Source organism: Mus pahari, chromosome 4, assembly GCF_900095145.1.
Source record: "Mus pahari chromosome 4, PAHARI_EIJ_v1.1, whole genome shotgun sequence".
Taxonomy (NCBI): domain Eukaryota; kingdom Metazoa; phylum Chordata; class Mammalia; order Rodentia; family Muridae; genus Mus; species Mus pahari.
In genome coordinates this window covers 47,810,730-47,830,478 of record NC_034593.1, presented here as the reverse complement: position 1 = coordinate 47,830,478, position 19,749 = coordinate 47,810,730, and the positions used below count along the sequence as shown (strand labels likewise).

Below are 19,749 nucleotides of genomic sequence, written 5' to 3'. Positions count from 1 at the left end.
GGGCGCCTGTCCCTGGGTACAGGACAGTGTGCATCCATCTGCACTTGGTCCACGCGCATCCCGCATCCCTGCCCACGCCCCGGGCCACGCGTCGCGCCATGGGTCCCAGGTGCTGAGATGCCGCGTAGCCTTCGCACACTACAGACACCACCCAGGTTCTCCACGGAGAACCAAGTCCCACGCCTGAGGACCTCAGGAGCTTCCCGAGTGCCCACGCCCGCGACATGGCAGCGCTTACCTGTCCCCGCGGTGCCACGCGTGCCCCCCGCGCACTCCGGTTGCGCGGTAGCTGCAGGGTCGGGCGGGCGGCGGCGGGACCGAGACAGCGGCTCCAGAGGCGTCAGTCAGGCTGGAGCCTCCTCCTCGACCGCCCGCGTGAGTGCGCCGCGCTGGAAGGGCGCCAGGCGGCCGTGCGCGCAGCCCCAGCCAGGAGGGGCCAAGCGCCCTGGCCGCGCCACGCTCCCCGCCCCGCCGCGCACCCGCCCGCCCTGCACATCATGCCTGCAGAGAGCCTTCAGGGACAGAGGAGTCTCCGGGTCATCCCCAGAAGGGTCCTTCCCACCTGGACCGACTGCAGGCAGCAGAGGGAGGGGGTGGTTGTCCCCTCCCCCCCGCCCTAGCCCCAGGAGAGGCAGACAGGACCACCAACCGTGCCCGTCTCCTGAACCGCAGAGTCCTGGTCCCTGGAGGCCACGCTTACTGGCTGTCTGTTCCTCTGAGGCATGACTTGCCCTGGCGTCAGCCCAAGAACATCTAAACCAGCTGAATGGCAAGCAGAGTTTCAAACCAGTCCTGTGATATGTAGGTTGTGATTTCTTATCCAGCATAGCATACACGCTACCTAATCTACTCATGATATACATCATGGGCCCAAGGAACCTTCCTGCCCAGCGGCCTGGCTATGCTATAAGTTGCCTGCCTCTGAAAAGCCACTTGAAAAGTGGCACCGGTAGGCCGATGGCCTTTGATCCCTCACCAAACCTCCTTATAGGTCTTCCAAGAGGAGGAGGACGGTACAGGGCCACCTCAGTCAGCCCCAGAACACAAACAGCCTCTAAGAGGCCAAGGCACCTTTGAAATGTAAACGAAGGTCCTTCAGTTGAACCTTTTCCTAATCCCCAAACCTCCGCTTTCTGGAACGCGGGTATTTTTGCATCGTCATCCATCCAAGTGTAGGAGGGCCTTGCTTGTAAAAACGGAGGGCAGAAGTTTAAATGCCGCTTTAACTTCAAATCGAAAGTGTCTTTCTACACCTGGCTCATATACCCTGCTGTAACCGAGCTATGATAGGTTTCTGATTGACCTGGAGAGGAAGAAACCCCAGAAGAAATACTGTCCAGTGGTGGCGGAACGTTCAAAGCCATGGTCTGGGAGAGGGCTGTGCTTTGTGCACACCGAGAGGCAAGTAAACTAATTAGGGTCTCTGAATCGCTACCTTGCAGCTCAAGGATCCCACACCCCCCCCCTCCCAGAAATGATATTAAAGAAAGAAGTGATCCAATCCGTTTCCTCCTTCCGTGGAAGCACACACTGTTAGAAGACCTCTGCTAAGCAGGCTCACGCTTCCGCAATGGAGGCTGTGAGTTCACAGAAGTCAAGAGACATCTAGGAAGGGGTAGGGGTGGGATGGGCCTTTGTGTGTCCTCTGTCCTTTCTGGACTTTACTCCCTAAAGGTTAGGGAGATAAAACAGTAAGACCCGGTGGGATTCAAAAAAGGGGCAAATGCCAGCCCTGGAGAACACTCACGCTGACGGATTCTTTTGATTGTCCTGGTTATAAAAATTCTCCTAATCTATCTTCTTCTGTTTTTTTTTTTTTTTTTTCTGATCATTTAATAGAAACATAATTCTCTTCCACCAAAACACTGTGTTACAGAAATGCACAGGAAACCAGACTGTCAGCAGTTGTGATGTGGTGGTAATTCCGTTATAATTTTGGTTAGGGACCTGAAAAAGAACCACAGCTAAAAAAATCTCCATATTCTGGGAGAGTATACCAATTGGGCAGACCGTGAGCATCCTTGCTGTTCCCACCTCTGCCCACATCTGTTACATGCACAGTGCTACAGCTGGGCTCCGATGTGTGGCACGGTTGGGAAGCGGTTTGTTAGAGGTTTCGCTCGCTGGCAACATGAAACTGAAGAGGGTATTGGTACCCTGGCTCCTTCTCTGGATGGTCATGAAGCGACCTCATCCTCCTGACACATGCTCCCACCATGGGCCCAATCAGAGCCAAACCTCAGAGTCAAAATATGCTTCTCCTCTGCTTCAGTTGCCTCAGTGACGCAAAGCTAACTCACACTCAGCACGGTCATCAGTTGATGTCTACCCTCCACTCTGAATACATCTCTAGAGTTGTAGTTGGTCCAGCTTTGGAGTGGTTCTGCTCACAACTGTAACTGTACCCAGCCCACCCCCACCCCGCCATCTCTTTTTCTTCTTCTTTTCCCCCTGTCCTCAAACACACTAGAAAAGGGCATCGGATCCCTATTACAGATGGGTGTGAGCCACCATGTGGTTGTTGGGAATTGAACTCAGGATCTCTGGAAGAGCAGTCCGTGCTCTTAACCGCTGAGCCATCTCTCCAGCCCTCCTGCCACTTCTTTGCATCACTTCTATACACAGTGACCAAAAATGCAAGAACAGTGGTGTCGGGGAGGAAAGATTTATTTCTGCTCTTGAGCTGAGAGGGTGCCATCCATCGAGGTGGAAAAGCACTGTGCTGGGTGGAGCGGTGGAACAGCTTGGAGCTGTGCAGCCGGAGCAGGAGGCAGCTGGTTTCACTGCCCTGGCAGGAAGATGAATGGCCTAAAATACTCAGCCACTCTGTCCGTCTGACAACTCCATCCCATTCCTAGGTACTCTCTATTGCTATGATAAAACAGACCCAGCCCAACCTGAGGATGAACCGGTTTATTTTATCTCACAACTTATATAGTCAGGGCAGTCTGGGAAGAACCTGGAAGACCGGAAGCAGAGGCCATGGAGATGACATCTCAGTGACCTTGAGAAGCATGCAAGTCTGCATCCTGTCCCCTCCCCATCTCTAAGGGTGCAGCCCTGCACGGGCTGGCCTGGTGGTACAATGTCCCTCATAAAGACTATCCAGAATGCCTGCAGTATGTAGAACCTACTGGAGTTTTGAGAATAGAAACCTCATCTTTCAAACTAGTTGCATACATAGGGTAAAAAATGTGCAGGAGCTCACTCACCTCAGAGAAACAAGAAGGGACTGAGATGAGCAAAGGATAGACGTTCTTGATTTACCAATGAAGGGCAGATGAGGATCGACCAATCATGCAAACCCCCTGACCCAGAATTTGCTGAGTGCCACACAGGCACCCTCTGCTTCCATCCGCACATCACGCAAGGTAAGGTTATTAGTTCTGTCTCACAGCTGAAGATCCTGGGACGCAAAGCACCTGGCACACAGTTCAAAGCCCAGTCAGTCTGAGTCCAGACCTCAGGCCAGAAAGCAGCATGCCTCCTGGCGCTGCCAGAGTTCCCATGGAACTGTAGTGTGTGAACAAAAATGTGGCCCCCGGGTGTTCCCTGATCAGGCAGGGGAGGCAGTCGGGTCCTCACTGGCTCATCTGGGGTAAGGGGGGCGCGGGGAATATGAACCCACACCCTTTTCCACAGGGAGCTGGAGGAGACAGCCTGTGAGAATTAGGGTGTCTCTGCAAGAGAGAACATCTAGAATTGTATGGAAAGATGGGTCTGCTGGGAAAAGCCCTTGCACAGAAGGGACACCTGAGTGTCATCCCTAGAACCCACTCCAGAGTTGTCCTCTGACCTCTGGGTGTGAGCTGGGCCATCTATGCACTCAAACCCTTCATGAGTCATACACAGAGCCCCGGCCCTAACGCCAGAGAGAAGGCTGACGGTGCCATGTGTGAGCCCGCTGAGGCTGTGCCCCTACCAGCGCAATGCCAGAGAAAACGTACAGAACAAGACTTCCTACTTTTCATGTCTGGAGGGTGGGTGGTGTCTCCGTTAGGGTTTTATTGCTGTGAAGAGACACCATGACCACAGCAACTCTTACAAAGGAAGCACTGTATTGGGGCTGGCTTACAGTTCAAATGTTTAGTCCATTATTGTCACGGAGGCACACAGACAGACATGGTGCTGGAGAAGGAGCTGAGAGTTCTACATCTTGATCTGAAGGCAGCAGGAGACATGTTCCACACTGGGCATAGCTTGAGCATAGGAGACCTCAAAGCCTATCTCCACAATGACACACTTCCTCCAACAAGGCCACACCTACTCACATCTCCTCATAGTGCCACTCCCTGTGGGCCAAGCATTCAAACACGTGAGTCCATGGGGGCCAAATCTATTCAAACCACCACATTCCATTTCCTGGACCACATGGGCTTGTAGGCGTAAATAACATAGTGCAAAAAACTTCAAAAGTTCCCACAGTCTACCACAGTCTCAGGAATACTTAAAAGTCCGAAGTCTCTTCTGAAATTCATGCAGTCTCTTAACTGTAACCCTTATACTATCAAAATCAAAAATAGATCACATACTTCTAACATATAATGGCACAGGATATATACATCATGGTTCCAAAACATAGGGAAGAGAGAACAGTGAGGGAACACTGAACCAAGGCAAGACCAAAAAACCAGCTAGGCCAACTCCAAACTCTTGTCTCCATGTCTGATGCCAACATGATCTTCAGATCTCCGCGTCCTTTCAGCTTTGTTGACTGCAATACACTTTTCTCCTGGACTGGTTCCACTCCCTGTTAGCAGCTCTCCTCAGCAGGTACCCCATGGCTCTGGTATCTCTAACCTCTTGGATCTCCAGAGCAATCCAGGCTTCACCTTCAGTTTCTGACAATGGCTTCTCTGGGCCTCCATGCAGGGCCACCGCCACACACCTGGCCTCAGTGGCTTTCCTTAGTCACAGAGGGAGATTCCGTAATCCCTTTCTTCTATTCTTGACTTTAACATCAGAAGCACATGCTGAAGCTACCAGGTTCTGCTGCTTGCTGGGGCTGGACCATGGCCCCCTTGTTCAACTACATCTTCACCAGCTTTCTGTTTTTCATGTTTTCCTTCATTGCCTAAGCTTGGCTGTCCTGGATCTTTGTCTGTGGACCAGGCTGACCTTAAACCCAGATATCTGCATGCCTGTTTCCCCAGTGCTGGGATTTAAAGTTGTATATCACCATGCCTGGACCTAAACTGCTCTTAGTTTCTCTATGATGTCAGAAATAATTTAATTCTGTTTTATTATTTTTTTATAATTTTACTGGTCTTTGCAGTATCTCAAATTCTGGTATTAAGTAACTATACCTATCATTCCTCAGAAACTACTTTTTGGATAAAGGGTTTCCCATGGTTGAGATGCAGTTTAGGAACAGTCTTGTCTGGGTGGCGAAGGCTTGATGCCAGCAATGAAAAGTAAAGGAAAAGAGATGAAGAGCAAACGGAGTTTGCAGAGAGAAGATATGCCAGTGGGAAGGCTGTGGGGCCACAGCCTACACAGGCAAAGTCAGGAGACAAGCGGAACAGCAAGGAAGTGGACACCTTCAGCACGGAGACACAGTCACGCCTTTATTACAATTTCCTAGAGTTCCAAATTTCCTAGCGTTCCAAGTCACAAAGTCTCTTTGACAACAGGTAAGCCTGTATTTAAACTCGTAGCCAACTTCACCTTTAAGTGACTGTTACAGGGTTGTGATTTAATCACGATTGTAAAAATTGTGTGGGTACCTTTTAAAAAACTGCTTCTGTCTTTGGTCTCCAAGTGTCCGTCTCAGAACCTTAAGAGACAGGAGCCAAAATACAGACTGCTAAATAAATAAATAATAATAAAAAAAATCTAACCCATCACACAAAAAATTAAAAAAAAAAAAAAAAAAAAAAGACATCACGTGGTTTCCTCATAGCAGTTAATTCTCAAGAATATACAAAGGCAGATAGTGAGAACAGGTCCATCGAAGCTTTATTGAAAAATCTTGATTTCAAGTGAAATTGCATGTAGGATAAAAATGCAGTCCAGCCATGCCAGCACACTAACTCACTTTCCGTGTTTGCTTGAGCCTCCAGGCACCCGTCAGATACCGAAGTCGGATGAAAAGCAGGTCTTTGCCCATTTGTAGCCAGCTCCAAAATGGAACTAACTTAGAACCTGCAATTAAGAATAAAATTAAATTAAACTGGGAGAAATATACAGTAGTTTAGAGCTGTAACCTACAAGTCAGGCCGGGGCTGGGGCAGAAAGGTAGAGCAGTTTTCTACACATGTGGATGCCTGAGCGTGCACTCATACACACTGGTGCACACGCACACACTTGTTGCATGAGAGATTGCATGTGTGGGAGAGTCACTGACCTTTGTGAGCCAAGCAAGCCCGACGGGGTGAAGAGCCACAGGTGACTCTTACGTGTGAGTCTCAGAGGTCATGGGGAGAAGGGACTACGCAGAGAGTGCACTAGGAACTGAGTGGCAGCTCTTGGATGGCTTAGCTCCACACAGTGCTTTGTCAGTATGCGGCCTGAGGACCTCGTCTACTGGAAACTTGGGTCAGGAGAGGCCCACTGAAGACTCAAAGAAGAGTCTGGAAAAACAGCAGGAGGGAATCGGATGGAACACAGAGGAGGCCTGGATAAAGGAGAGGGGTGAAGGCCAGCCAGCAGACTCAGACAGCAGCATTGCCCAGTTAAGGACCAGCTGTAAATAAACAGTACACTCACCCTCAATTTCTGTCCAGTTGACGGCAACTTCTGTTATTGGAATTTGAAGAAACTGTGCTATGTACAGCAGCTCTACATCAAATGCCCTGAAACAGAAAATATATTGATATTTACTTCTAAAAGGGCAAGTGGGGGCACCAATCAGGGTAGGTTTTGAGGCTTCCTGGACATATGCAAAGCTTCTATGTAAAACTGAAGGCCAGACCCACAGAGGGTCAGATAACTGACACTGAGTGGGTCAGAAGCTTCAGGGAGAAGAGGAGATCCAGTGTGTGGTCACGTGACATCGAAGTTAGACATGCTGACCCTCAGCCGCAGCTCAGAAAGCCTCAGATGAAGCCTCTACGTGCTCAGCTAGAACCTGAGGACTCAGCCTCACCCACTTCACCATACACAACAAAGGGCTCCTCAAGGGGCTCTCTGCTCACTCACAGCTGCTTCTCCACTTTCTCCTCTCAGCCAGGGACCCTGGGTTTTTTTCTGATTCAAGGTCCCTGTCCCCTCCCTGTCCTGCCTGGAACAGGGTGGCCCTGGCAGCTATGGAAGTCTATACTGGAAGGCTCTGGCTGTGACAGGTATACACACAGGGTTACTGTGCCCCAACACTCATGGTTACAGCCATGCCTAGCTTGGATCCCTCCTTTCACCCAGAACTAGATCTGCGGATCCACCATGTTCACCATGAAAACAAACCCAGGTAGCAAGAGCCAAGGAGACTTGGCCACAGCCAGGGTCAGGGATTTGGAATGCTGGGGAAGCCTTTGGGAACGGAGAGTGACAATATAGGACCCGAAGGACAGACACCTGCATCTGAAGACCACCTACTTTATACTTCACCAATGATAATCTAGGAAATAAAGACTTTAAAACACACAGTCAAACACACACACACACATACACACACACACACACACACACACACACATTTTAATTTTGAAGCTACAGTGGAAGAGAATTTTTTGTAGTTTACATGAATTCTACTTCTAGAGAAGATGACAGACCCTTGAAAACAGATGCACGGCTTCAATGCCAGGGTCATGCTGGAGACCCAGGAGCTTCTCCGATAGGAGCAGAGGCGGAAAGAGCAGCAGCTGAAGAAGCAGCCACCAGCTGATGGAGTCAGAGGGCCCTTCTGGCAAGATGTACCCCCTTCTCCATCTCAGGTGGCTAGGCTGAACAGACTGCAGACTCCGGAGAAAGGGCGGCCCTTCTACTCCTGAGCTCAAAGGAGGATGGCAGCATTTTGTGTCATGCAATAAAGGACATTTCCCCGTGGAAAAAAAAAAACAAAAAAAACACATCACACATCAAACATGGACATGTAGTACAGAATCATGCAGCGGCCCACCAGGAACAAGTTACACAGAACTGTGGCTAGCTCTCAGGAGGACCCTTTCAGCCGTATTTCCCGGGCACTGTCACTGCACCAAGCACTACTTGTAGTAGAACAGGTTAGTGAGTCAAGTCAGGAGGGATTCCTTCTCCTCCAGAGCCCTCCAGACCACCCCCAAAGCTAGAGGTGAAGTCCAGGGCCTCATGCATGCAAGAACCCTTCCGAATAAGTGACATTGCCAGGCCTTCACGAGCATATGCTTGAAGAGAGAAACCTAAGTAATGCCTCAGAGGTGAGAGGACCACAGTGGTGAGGCCAGGGTACCAGTGCAGGGCTGGGGAAGGGGAGGAGACACAGCAGTCACCCCCTCCTCTGAAGGCCATGGAGGCCACTGCAGGGTTTGCCAGAGAGGGTCGAGTGTGATCACAAAGACACCTGGGGCTGCATGGAGGTGGTGGGGATGGAGAGAAACAACAGGCTGTGGCCACGGCCAATGTCAGAGCTGGCTCAGGAGGCAGGAATGACAAGTGTGTGATGTAAGAGGGACAGGATAGGGGGCTGGTGAGATGGCTCAGCGGTTAAGAGCACTGACTGCTCTTCTGAAGGTCCTGAGTTCAAATCTCAGCAACCACATGGTGGCTCACAACCATCCGTAACAAGATCTGAAGTCCTCTTCTGGAGCATCTGAAGGCAGCTACAGTGTACTTACATATNATAAATAAATAAAAAAATAAAAATAAAAAAGAGGGACAGGATAGGAAAGATGAAGTAGCTGCAGGGACCTCTTTTAAGAAAAGGCTGTGGCTGGAGTGGATGGGGCTGGGCTGAAGGACATAGGCAGGGTCAACGGACAGGATTTGAAGAAGACAGGAAGGCTGAACACGAGAGAGAAAGAAATGGAAAAGGCTAGGCTTGAAGATGGGGAGGGGTAGGGGGAGGGGGGAGAGGGAGAGGGAGAGGGAGAGGGAGAGGGAGAGGGAGAGGGAGAGGGAGAGGGAGCGCACACACACACAAGTGCAAAAGCTCAGTAATCAAGGCCAGGCTGCAGAGAGAGAGCTACCTCTGGAAGGGAGTGAGAGAGGCGCAGGAAGATTAAGGAGACAGGGTACACTCTAGCCTGTGCTTAGATGAACATATAACAGACATGTCAATCTGGCTCCATTTGGATATTCGTCGGGTGATGACAAGCCTGTATGCAGTTGCTTGGATGCCCACGGGAGGCAACGCGATACCTTCCAGTCAGAAACCTACCATCGTTCAATGTGCAGAGACGAGAAGGTCCGGGCTGCTGCTTCTCGGGTCAGTAATTTGAACCCGCACTGTGTGTCCCTGATTCCTTTGACACAGAGGAACCACACCAGGAAATGGAATCCGTACATGAGAAAGGTACGGAAGTAAGAGCGCTGAAACAGAGGCAGAAGAGAAATGATTTAGCATTCCTGGAGACATCGAGGACAGACAGCACTTAAAACATGAGGCTGGCCCTGTGCACTCCCAGTGTGGATGGCATGGGGCCTGAAGGCACCCTGAACAGGAAGCTGCTGCAGAAGCAGAGCACTATGGGAGCAGTTACTGATTCCTGGAGCCTGGGTCTGGGAGCACGAGGCCAGGAGCGACCGGAGCGGATGAGCAACGCAGGGGTCTGATTTTAAGTCATCTGCAAACCAGAGTGAGGTTCAGGACAGCGCTCACTGAGCAGACTTGAGTCCTGGCTCCTGGGCTGATTAGCAAGCTGCCCCGAGTACACTACATCAGCTGTCTCTTCGGCTAGGTAGGGCACCTTCCCTTCAGAGTTACAGGGAGAGTAGAACAGAATTACATCACAGCTGCAAGCCATGTGCTTGGCTGGAGAGTAAGGGGAACTCAGCAACACCACAGCGCCCCTTGTGGAGAGGAGGCAGGAGCTCAGAGCCCTCCTCCCCTGCTGCCACCTGCAACCACTGCGCGTGTGCTGAGGCAGGCAGGGGTGTGAAACCTCAGCTTAAAGCTTTAGGAACCTCACATTACCTACTCAGTGCCTTCCACATACAATACTTCTGATAAACCCCGGGGGCACTAAACTCCCAAAAAGATGATCACACTAAAGAAAGGGGACAAATAGTTGAAGGGAAGCTCGTGTCTGGGAGAAACATAGGGACCCATTTCTTGTCAGATGTGTAAGTAAAGAGATTAAATGTCAGCATGCTGTTGCCTATAGCTTCGGACAGCCTCACCTGGGCAATCGATTCTTTCTCCAGATGAGCTCGAGACCCACATGCAATAGCCATTTGCTCCTGAGGAAAAAGCGACAACGTGGTTCTCTTCGATGTTTAATCATCACATATAAACACATCTGCTTCAATGTAAACGTCTCACCTTTATAACTACTTTGAAAAAATAAGATTATATTTATAAAGTTTATCGAGGGGTTCAGAATATGCATAGCTGGAGACAGCTAGTCACACTTAGTAAGAGGACTCTGATGGGCATGGCTGGACACAGCTTTAGTCCCTGCACTTGGGCGGCAGAGACTCTATGTAGAGCAAGAAGAAAGGAAGTTGAACTTCAGGTAAATCCTAACAGCTTGCTCTCGAGCCCTGTCACTCACACTGTCACTCACAGCATGTTTTTATACTCACAGGCCATGGCTGCAGATCACTCAGCCCCTTTTCTAATTTCTCAACATCTGGAAACTTTGTGGCTCCGTCCGCATCTGCCATGAGGATCTTCTCTCCTCGGGAACTGAATACACCCTGTATTCAAAAGTTCCAGGTGAAAGAAAGTTGCTTAGAATTACGTTTGAATTCGATGGCGCTTCAGTTCATTCAAGCACACCCAAGATGGCAGCAGGAAGCCAGAGTTCACTGCATAGAGGATAAGGTGTCTTGACACGTATCTACTGTCCATCTCACTGTTGCAAAAGTTTTACACTCCTCCTAAGTCGACACCCATCACGCCGTTCTATGTGCCCCGTGTTATGTAGTCATGCTGCTCACATGACTCCAGAGGAGACCTGAGCAACACATAAAGGAACCTGTCCTCAGACAGACAGAGATAACACATATGCTCTGGGCACATGGCTCTGCACATCTGTATCCCTCACTCAAGAGGTAAGGACTTCGAGTCTGAAGCCTCATATTCTTGTGAAGTGTAGGGTAAGAAGTTAGTTTTCTAAGTATTATAAATTGCTGCTGACTAGGGCAGAGGAGGTGCTGCTAACGTCAGGTCCAACACTTGTTACTGTCTGCTATGGCGTCTGACACTTAGCGAGAGCAGGTTTGGTTGCTAGTGCAAACCACACTGTATGTTTATGTTTCACAAGGAGGTGACCTGCAGATGAACTCCGATCTTTGCTGTGAGCCTGAGTGAGCGTCACAGCAGCCCTGACAGCATGGCGCTGACTGCATGCTCCTCTATACATGCACAGAACGTTATCGCCACCGCAGGCCTCCTCAGTAGGTCTTCGTCTCCCTCAGACCCACTTCCATTGACGCGTGGCATCTCCCATACATCGTCCCCTTTTTCTGTCCTGTCACCACCACAGTACAAATGAACTAAACCTCACTCAATACTATACTGGCTCACGGTTGATGTCTTTTCTCAAGTGTTATGCTTTCGTTAAATCTAAAGGCACTAAAGGAACACTGTGAAGAGGAGAGCAAGCAGGGTGTGTGTGTGTGTGTGTGTGTGTGTGTGTGTGTGAGAGAGAGAGAGAGAGAGAGAGAGAGAGAGAGAGAGACTGTGATTAATTTACATCTCTATGTATGAAAATGTCTAATGAAACACGATTTCTTACAACATGTGCTATTGATTTTTAAAAAGATTTAATTTTATGTGTATGAGTGTTTTGCATACATGTATGGAATATGCACCAGGTATGTACAGTACCTTCAGAGGCCAGAAGAGGTGCTGGATACCCTGGAATTGGAGCTACAAGTGGTTATGAGCCACCATGTGGGTGCTGGGAACCAAACCTGGACCCTCTGCAAGAGCAGCCAGTACTCCTATCTGCTGGGCCACCTTTCCAGGTTAAATGTTTTAACTATCAATGAATAAATGAATGAATGAATGAATGAATGCTCCCTGTCCCAAGGCTTGTGATCTGTCCTAACTTGCACTCACCAACCTCCTGTGGCAGACACTGTTAGCGACCCTCACATCACATCTAAAGGCTTCCTCCTTTCAGAAAGAACCCTGATCTTGTCAAGGATGAAAATGTTAAAAGAAAAATGATCAGGAGACACAGTGACACAAACTTGTAATCTCAGCACTCGGGAGGCAGTGCTGAGGCAGAAGGATCTGAGTCAAGGCCAGCCTGAGTTTCAGAGGAAAACACTATCTAAACAACAATAAAACAGGAGAGAAAAAGGAAAAACCAAACATAAGGGACCCAATCCGCCTCCTCTCCTCCCTAGGCACTGGGACGGCCCTGTGACACTGTGCTGGCCCCTGAGATGTGACCCAATCCTCCTTCTCCTCCCTAGGAATCAGGACAGCCTTGTGACACTGTGCTGGCCCGAGATGTGATGGAGGTACATGTGGGATTCTGGGAAAGTACATCAGTTCCCTGTGTGTATGGAACGTGGATGTGAATCACTTGTGTTTAGGAGGAAAAGGAAATGAAAGGTGAGAGCGAGGGCTCTGCTGACAACAGAGAGCTAAACAGGAGTCCCTACACTAAGGCATTTAAGGAGCGGGGTCTGGATTTTCTTTTATGCGCATTGGTTGGGGTTTTTTGGTCCATTTTTCAGTTGAATTTGTTCTCTATCTGACGGGTCTTGGCTGAAAACAACTCCTCTGGCCTAGGCCTTACAGGTATCTCTCCCGCACAGGGGCCTCGCCCCCGTCTACACCACCTTCACCCCACGCGTGCAGATGCCTTGCTTTCCTGTTCTACAGTGTACTATATCAGCAGACCCAGGCTTCACCTAAGTTCCTGCTCTGCGGCTCCTTCACGTGGGAAAGCTCCACACACAAAGCAGGCTGTCCTACTGTGAGCCCAGTGGCTCTAGCCACAGCAAAGACAACATGAAACTAAGCACAAACTCAACCGCTTTCTGAGTCCGCTCGTCTATTACAGAGTATGATGCTTAAACGTCACCAAATCAAACATACAGCCATTAAAAGTGTCGATAACTCACAGTACTGCTACTTGATATGTGGCATTACAGGCAGAAAAGGTTATTAAAATACCTTCGTATCTTAAATAAAAATGTAAATTATTACCATCCTAACAGCACCACCTTTCCCGCGGTTCTGCACCAACGTTATCACTCGTACTTTGTCACTTCCGTATTTCTGGGAGTATTTTAAAGCGACCTGTGGGCGACATAAAAGTCAGAATACAGTTAGCTTAGAGAACTGGTATCAAAGATATGGATTATCCTGATGTGATCAGGACAGGTTACACACATGCACTAAATACCACACTGTGCCCTATAAGCACGCACAATTACTATCTGTCAGTTAAGATACACATAATCAAGTGTAAACAGGAAGGTGAGCAGTAATTCAAATCCCACAAGTCCCACAGACTGGGATGCCACCTTCAGCCCACCCTTCGGTGACCAGAGCCTTAGTGGGAATTACTAGGTCGGGTTGGTCTTTGGCATTCCCATGGGGGACTGTCTTTACTGCTGCTCCACGAAAAATCCTGCCCCCAAAAAAGGGAAACATGAGTGCCAGACAGTACTACTTAGTGGGCTGAACAACATTTTTGGACGTTTTTCTTGGAACACCTCGTATTTCAGGAACTGGAGCCTTTTTCATATGCTCATTGTACAGAAAACTCTACTATGCGTCTCAAAGAGCAGGAAGAAAAAACCCTGTTTTACAAAAAAATCCTGCCCATAAAATGTGAATTATGAGTGCCCGATAGTTCTACTAAATGCTCTGAACAACATTTGTGGAATGCAGGGCCCATTGTGGGTGGTGCCACTCCCTAGGCCAGGCCCTGAATGCTGTATGACTGAAGAAGGTTGGCAAGTAAGCAGGCATTATGGGTGCATTTGTTTCTCTCTGCCCTTGATTGGGGATACGATGTGACCAGCTGACTCCTACCTCTGTGACTTTCCTGTAGTGATAAACTGGAATCTGGGAGCCAAATAAACCCCTTTTCCCCTGCTTTTTGTTTGTTTGTTTGTTTTTTAAGGTCAGGGCATTTTACTAGGAACAGAAGTGAAATGGGGTGGAGGAAAGTATGATCCCAGCTTTAGGTTCCTCCAGCAAGTGGAAACGAGGACTAAACAGCTCCAGGTTTTCTATCAACCGGCCGTTCTAAAAGCACCCACACATTTACCTTTGACGTCTGGTCTTCACTGCCATCGTCAACCACTATCACCTCATATGTGAACGTACAATCATGTTTCTGCGAGAAGCAAAAGTAACGTGTCATAATCTAGCAAAATCACTATAGGGATGAATAAATAAAGTATGCAGTTTTTAAATTTTCTTTTATTTTTGGGTGGGCACACACACATGTATGAAGGAGGGGGAACAGGTCACAGGACAACTTGTAGGGGATTCTTTCTGAGGAAAGGTTGGCCTCTGGACTCCACATTCGTACCAGCTTCTACAGGTAGGGTGGGTCACAGGGGTCAATTTAAGTGTTTAGCAGCAGGGCCCTTACTCTTTTTTTTTTTTTTTTTNTTTTTTNTGGTTTTTCGAGACGGTTTCTCTGTGTAGCCCTGGCTGTCCTGGAACTCACTCTGTAGACCAGGCTGGCCTCGAACTCAGAAATCCGCCTGCATCTGCCTCCCGAGTGCTGGGATTAAAGGCGTGCGCCACCACGCCNGGCTCAGGGCCCTTACTCTTACTGCCAGCCTGTAAAACTGTAATTTAAAAAAATTGTTTTTCTTTCAATATTATTATTATTATTATTATTACGTGTGTTTGCATGTGTGTGTATGCATGTGCGTGTGTGCGAGCACGGACGTGCACATGCACGGAGGTCAGAGGACAACTTGCAGGACTGGGGTTCTCTCCCTGCACTGTGGGTTCTCAGGAACCATATGTAGGTCATCAGGCTTGCACAGCAATCTCCTTTACCAGCTGAGATAACTTGCTAGCCCCCCCAAAACTTGTAATTTAAGCATCAGATGCCCTAGTGTTGCTAGGGACACATAGGAGCAGTAATACAGAAGCACATGAAATCAAAAGGCTCAGGAGCAGGACACATGGTGGGTAGGATAGAAGCTGGGCTGCATGATAATCAGAGCTCGTGTTCAGTGCCCTTGTCTGCCCCATACCACATGCGTGGAAGCAGCGCACCTACCTCTGATGCTAAGAAAGGCCGGGAAAGAGAAACACAGTTCGAGAATCACAAGTCTGTAGGTCTGAGGTCAGAGGACGGCTCGGCATGGCTGCACTACTCCGCAGCCATACAGGAGGAGCTCAGTTCACTCCCGATGCACTCCACAATTAAGTGCTGAGACTATTAACAGTCCCTCTGTGACTCAAAACCCTAAGTAAACCAACACAAGGAATCTTCTAGACAGAGGGACAGAAAGAGACCTACTTCATCTTTAACTGTTCTTAGACATCTCCAAAGAGAGCTGTGAACTACTATGTTCCGAGTGTAAGAAGTACAAGCATTTAAAAAACAGACATCGTTTAGGGCTGAATTCGTAGCCCCTATAGTGTGCCCACCTAAGCATGGATGAGTGTCTGCACATATGTCTAGATATAAATAAACCCAGTAATGGTGATTGCTTCTGAGTAAAGGTTGTACTAAGACACTGTAGTTTTGTAGAATTAGTTTATAATTTAAAAATGTTTAAGACTGTAATTTCGTATCATTTAATCAATGCGAATTCGTCTGAGAATCAAAGCTTAACAGAGTATGTTATAAAGCCTCCAATGGATCTCCTTCTCTCTATATGACTACATACATACACATACACCTATTTTTAAAGACATCACAGAAGTCTGCACACATTCACTGGCATTTAATCTATAAAATGTCACCAAGCAAGAGAGAATTAAAAGTTAGGGGAGGAGACATGAGGGAAATGGCAGCTTCCTGGTTTGTCCGCCCCTGGAGGTAGAGTGCTGCATGCTGAGCCTGCTTGCCGACAGCCAGCAGTGGGCTGAGCCACACGAGGCCCAGGGCTGAACAATGACTCCCACGGTACGCCTAGCCTGGGGGGTCTGTAACTGGTGACCCGTTGTGGTTTTGACAGGAGACATGACATCGAAAGAGCAGTGTGATACCTGTCTCTTTTCTAGGTAGTTCAGAGCTTCATCCATCATCACAGGCACTAAATGGAAAAAAATATTTTATAGATTACTTTTGAAAATTAGTTAGCCCCAGCACACCCACTTACACAGGGCAAAGGTGCCTGTCCTCTCCCAAGCCCCTGTGGGTGTCACCCAGGCCATTCTCTCCCGGAATGTCTCTGGCCCTCAACAGGTTACTTCTCTAAGAACTTCAGTCCTGCCATCTCCATTTCCCCTTTCTCAGTCTCAGCTCCAACTCTGCCCTCCTCAGGGAGGGCAGACACTGTACACTTCCTCCTCTTCCCACATGGCTCAAGCAAACAAACTCAAATAGAACTTACACCGTTTCTCTTCATTGTAGGAAGGTACAACAACAGACAGCTGTTTCGTCGGCGAGTCCCAGATGCTGGGGAGAGCTTCCTTCTGGCCTTTGGCATTGAGGAAGAATTTCTCTTCCTCACGTTGGTGACATGGTGGCATTTTTGTAGCAGTTACATATGCCACAACAGAAACCTAAAGAAAGGCAGACGTGAAAAACAGCTTACACTGTTCTAATATCTGTTGTTCTAAAACATTGTTATTTGCAAAATTTGGGGAGGGGGATATGTAGTCTCAGGTTTGGTTCTTTTAACAGTTCTGGAGGTGATTCTGCGGTTTCATGGCAGCCAGTCTCGTAAAATCCTCTTATGAAATGACGTTTGTCCTTGTCCCCATTGGTAACGCTCTAAAGGCTTCAGGAGGCCTTGTTGCCACCTCTCATTGCTTGGGCCTCTGCGACACCAGATCTAAGAGTCAGTCTACTCTTACAAGCGAATAGTAAGGTACCACCCCCTGCCTGGAGCACGCATGTGAGAGAACAAATCTGTAGGGCAGCTAACAGGGAAGGACCAAACAGTCTGAGCCTCTGAAGGAAAGGCTCCTTGGAGCCCGCAGCCGGGACCATGATGCTTAAGAATGTATTCTGATACTTATAATTTGAATTGAGAATACAGCCTCTTCTAGAGTAACAGATAAGACTTGAAGGCTCCTGAGGCTGGAGAGATGGTTCAGTAGTTAAGAGCACTGGCTCTTCAGGCAAGGAACTCAGGTTTGGTTCCCAGCACCCACACGGCTGCTCGCAACCATCCATAACCCCAGTTCCAAGGGATCTGGCACCCTGTTCTGGCCTCTGGGGACTTGAGACATGCACACACCTACATACAGTCACACAAAGCACTCATGCCCAGAAAATAAGAATAAATACTAAGAAACAAACCCCTTTTCCGTATGCTTGGGAAGCTGGCTTTGAAAATGAGCCTTAATTTATATCACTGTTTTCTGTGGCGAACTTTAAAAACAAAGCTACACATGTGTGTAATTCTACTCATCCTGCTTTGATGACTCTCTCTAGTACCCACTATGTGTGTATGGGGGGGGGCAGCCACAATGGAAATGAAGACTATGAGGGCTCAGTGGTTGAGAGCACTGGCTGCTCTAGCAGAGGACCCAGTTCAGTTCCCTGCATCCAAGGTAGCGGCTCTCAACTGACAGCTTGAAGGTGCAGCTCCAGGGAACCCAATGTCTCTCTGGCTTCTAAACTCACGCACACACACATGCACACTTAAAAATAATAAAAATAAAAACACAGTCTGGCGGCGTGGTCTACTGTCCAGATAGTGACTTCTGAATTCAGTTTTCCAAAGCGCAATCAATACTCCTAAGAAAACGATTAATCCAGATCTGGGGTGGGAAGGTGTATATTAACGCAGCATATCATAGAGAAAGCAAATTCCATCTGTACCCACAAGGGCTGCATGAAAGGGGACAGGTACATGGGGGGGGGTCACCTGAGGACAAGTAGGCAAGTCACTTGAAGGCCATTTCTCAGACCTGTGAGAAAGAAACTTCAGCACTGAAAGAATAATCACTACAATGAATGAAGACATAGAAAAATTTAAGTCTGTAATAATGCAAAAGTAAAAGCTGGCCACCTTTTTAAGGTGTAAGGGAAAAAATCTCATCATCTTTAAAAATGTGAGCTTCCATATGTAAGTGTTTCGGGTGACTGGGTACCTGAGGACTTTTCATTAAGCAAAACAAAACACCCCAAAGCCCATCAAAAAGATGGACTTAACTGAATCTCCAGATCCTACAAGAAATGTGGAGGGCAAGTTAAAGACGCTTAGGAAGGCGTCTGTGAAATTCATACCGGCAAAGTCCAAGTATTTAAATTGACAGGGTATTTGGAACCACAGAAATAACAGGTTTTAAAGTCAGCTGGAATTAACTTATTACAGTAAAGTTTTCGAAGGAAGTCCTTATAGAAAAAAATGCAGATGATTTAGAGATGAAATATTATTTGGAACTGTTTTAAAATTTTTTTTTCGAAAGTGGGCGAAGAGAAGGAATGCCAACAGGCGGATGAAAAGTAGGCTTCAAGACTCAACACACTGCACACCAAGTGCAACATGCTTGCAGTAAAATAAAGGGTACCTCTACTAATTCAAGCCAGTGGGATCTAGTACAGTCCACACAGCCTCATCGTGCACACAGTCAGCTAAGCCTGTGTAAAGGATTCAAAGTAAAGTGGCCACAACCAGGACCGTGGCCAACAAAGTTCAGATTTGTTCCAAGCCTTTAAAGAAGGCATTTTAGTGAGAGAGAGAGCGCTTGGCTCACCGGGACACACAGCAACAGTCATCTGGCTACACCATTCCAAGACTGTGCATGTACACATGTACATTATATGGCTAGGTGGCAGAGACCTTTTTGGCCACCTGTCTCAATAGAAGTCTCGTCTCAATACAGGAAAGCTTTTCAGAATCTGCTTTCTGAATGAGTTACAGACTCCTTTTCAAACTATGTGGCAGAGTTTAGTTGGCAAATATGTCCTCTTCTACATAATCAGAGGGGGTCTGCCACGTTTCTACAGGAATGGCAAAGAAAACGCTAGGGTGCCTGATTCTGAAAAACGACCCCTGGCCAATATGAATACAACGCGGCCTGGGCCTATCTTTTGCTGACCTATCGTCCCTAGTCTTACCGTCCTTTCCAGCTCCAGTACATATGGGAGGTCCAGGAAGAAGACTGGGCAGTGGGGTGGAGGGGTGACAGGCGGGGATTCAGAGGCAGGAGCCCCGAGAAGCTGGGTGGAGGCTCTGGGCACTCAGATAAGGTTCTAAAGGGGGAACAAAGGTTCAAAGGATTTCGGGGAATCTGAGGGCAGGGGAGCCGAGCACGCGAGGGAAGCGCGGAGGGGCCACCCAGAGCACGGGACTCCACCACGGTCTCACCAGAATGAGCGCGGCAGCCGCCAGCGCCACGCCGAGCCCCAGCAGCTGCAACAGCAGCGTAGCCATCCCGCAGCTCCACGCTTGCGGAAGCGCGGTGCGGTCCGCGCCCCGCCCCAGCCCGCGCCGCAGGAGAGGCCGGCCTGGCCCGCGCCCGCCGCCCGCAGCGCCCCCGCCTGGCCGCGCCCCGCCAAGGCAGGAAAGCCGAGGGCCTCCCCCGCAGCGCCCCCGCGCGGCTCCGCC

At 48.7% G+C, this 19,749-nt stretch overlaps 2 protein-coding genes across 2 annotated transcripts in view; both read right to left on the bottom strand.

Annotated features, from left to right (window-relative positions):
• The window catches only part of Smad9 (SMAD family member 9), a 44,021-nt gene extending 43,667 nt beyond the window's left edge, over positions 1–354 (bottom strand). The window contains exon 1 of the mRNA XM_021196468.2: positions 239–354. The gene's annotated coding sequence lies outside the window, so the exon portion shown is untranslated. The remainder of the gene's footprint in view (positions 1–238) is intronic.
• Positions 355–5,940: 5,586 nt separating this feature from the next.
• Positions 5,941–19,618, bottom strand: Alg5 (ALG5 dolichyl-phosphate beta-glucosyltransferase). The gene is made up of 10 exons (XM_021196343.1): positions 19,510–19,618; positions 16,579–16,750; positions 16,232–16,278; positions 14,319–14,387; positions 13,247–13,339; positions 10,660–10,773; positions 10,255–10,314; positions 9,293–9,444; positions 6,709–6,794; positions 5,941–6,144 (listed from the first exon to the last, which is right to left on the bottom strand). The coding sequence occupies exons 1-10, from the start codon at positions 19,573–19,575 to the stop codon at positions 6,029–6,031; spliced, it is 975 nt and encodes a 324-aa protein (XP_021052002.1). The 5' UTR covers positions 19,576–19,618; the 3' UTR covers positions 5,941–6,028.
• Between the last annotated feature and the right edge of the window lie 131 nt (positions 19,619–19,749).

What these genes read in the sequence shown, in the direction of transcription:
- Alg5 (XM_021196343.1), bottom strand. Translation starts at nt 19,575, where the DNA reads ATGGCTACGCTGCTGTTGCAGCTGCTGGGGCTCGGCGTGGCGCTGGCG. An exon ending in CGGCTGCCGCGCTCATTCTG is followed by an intron (nt 16,751 to 19,509) that starts GTGAGACCGTGG and finishes GCCTTTCTTTAG; the next exon opens with GTTTCTGTTGTGGCATATGT. An exon ending in AAGGTGGTGCTGTTAGGATG is followed by an intron (nt 10,774 to 13,246) that starts GTAATAATTTAC and finishes TTTTGAATACAG; the next exon opens with GGTGTATTCAGTTCCCGAGG.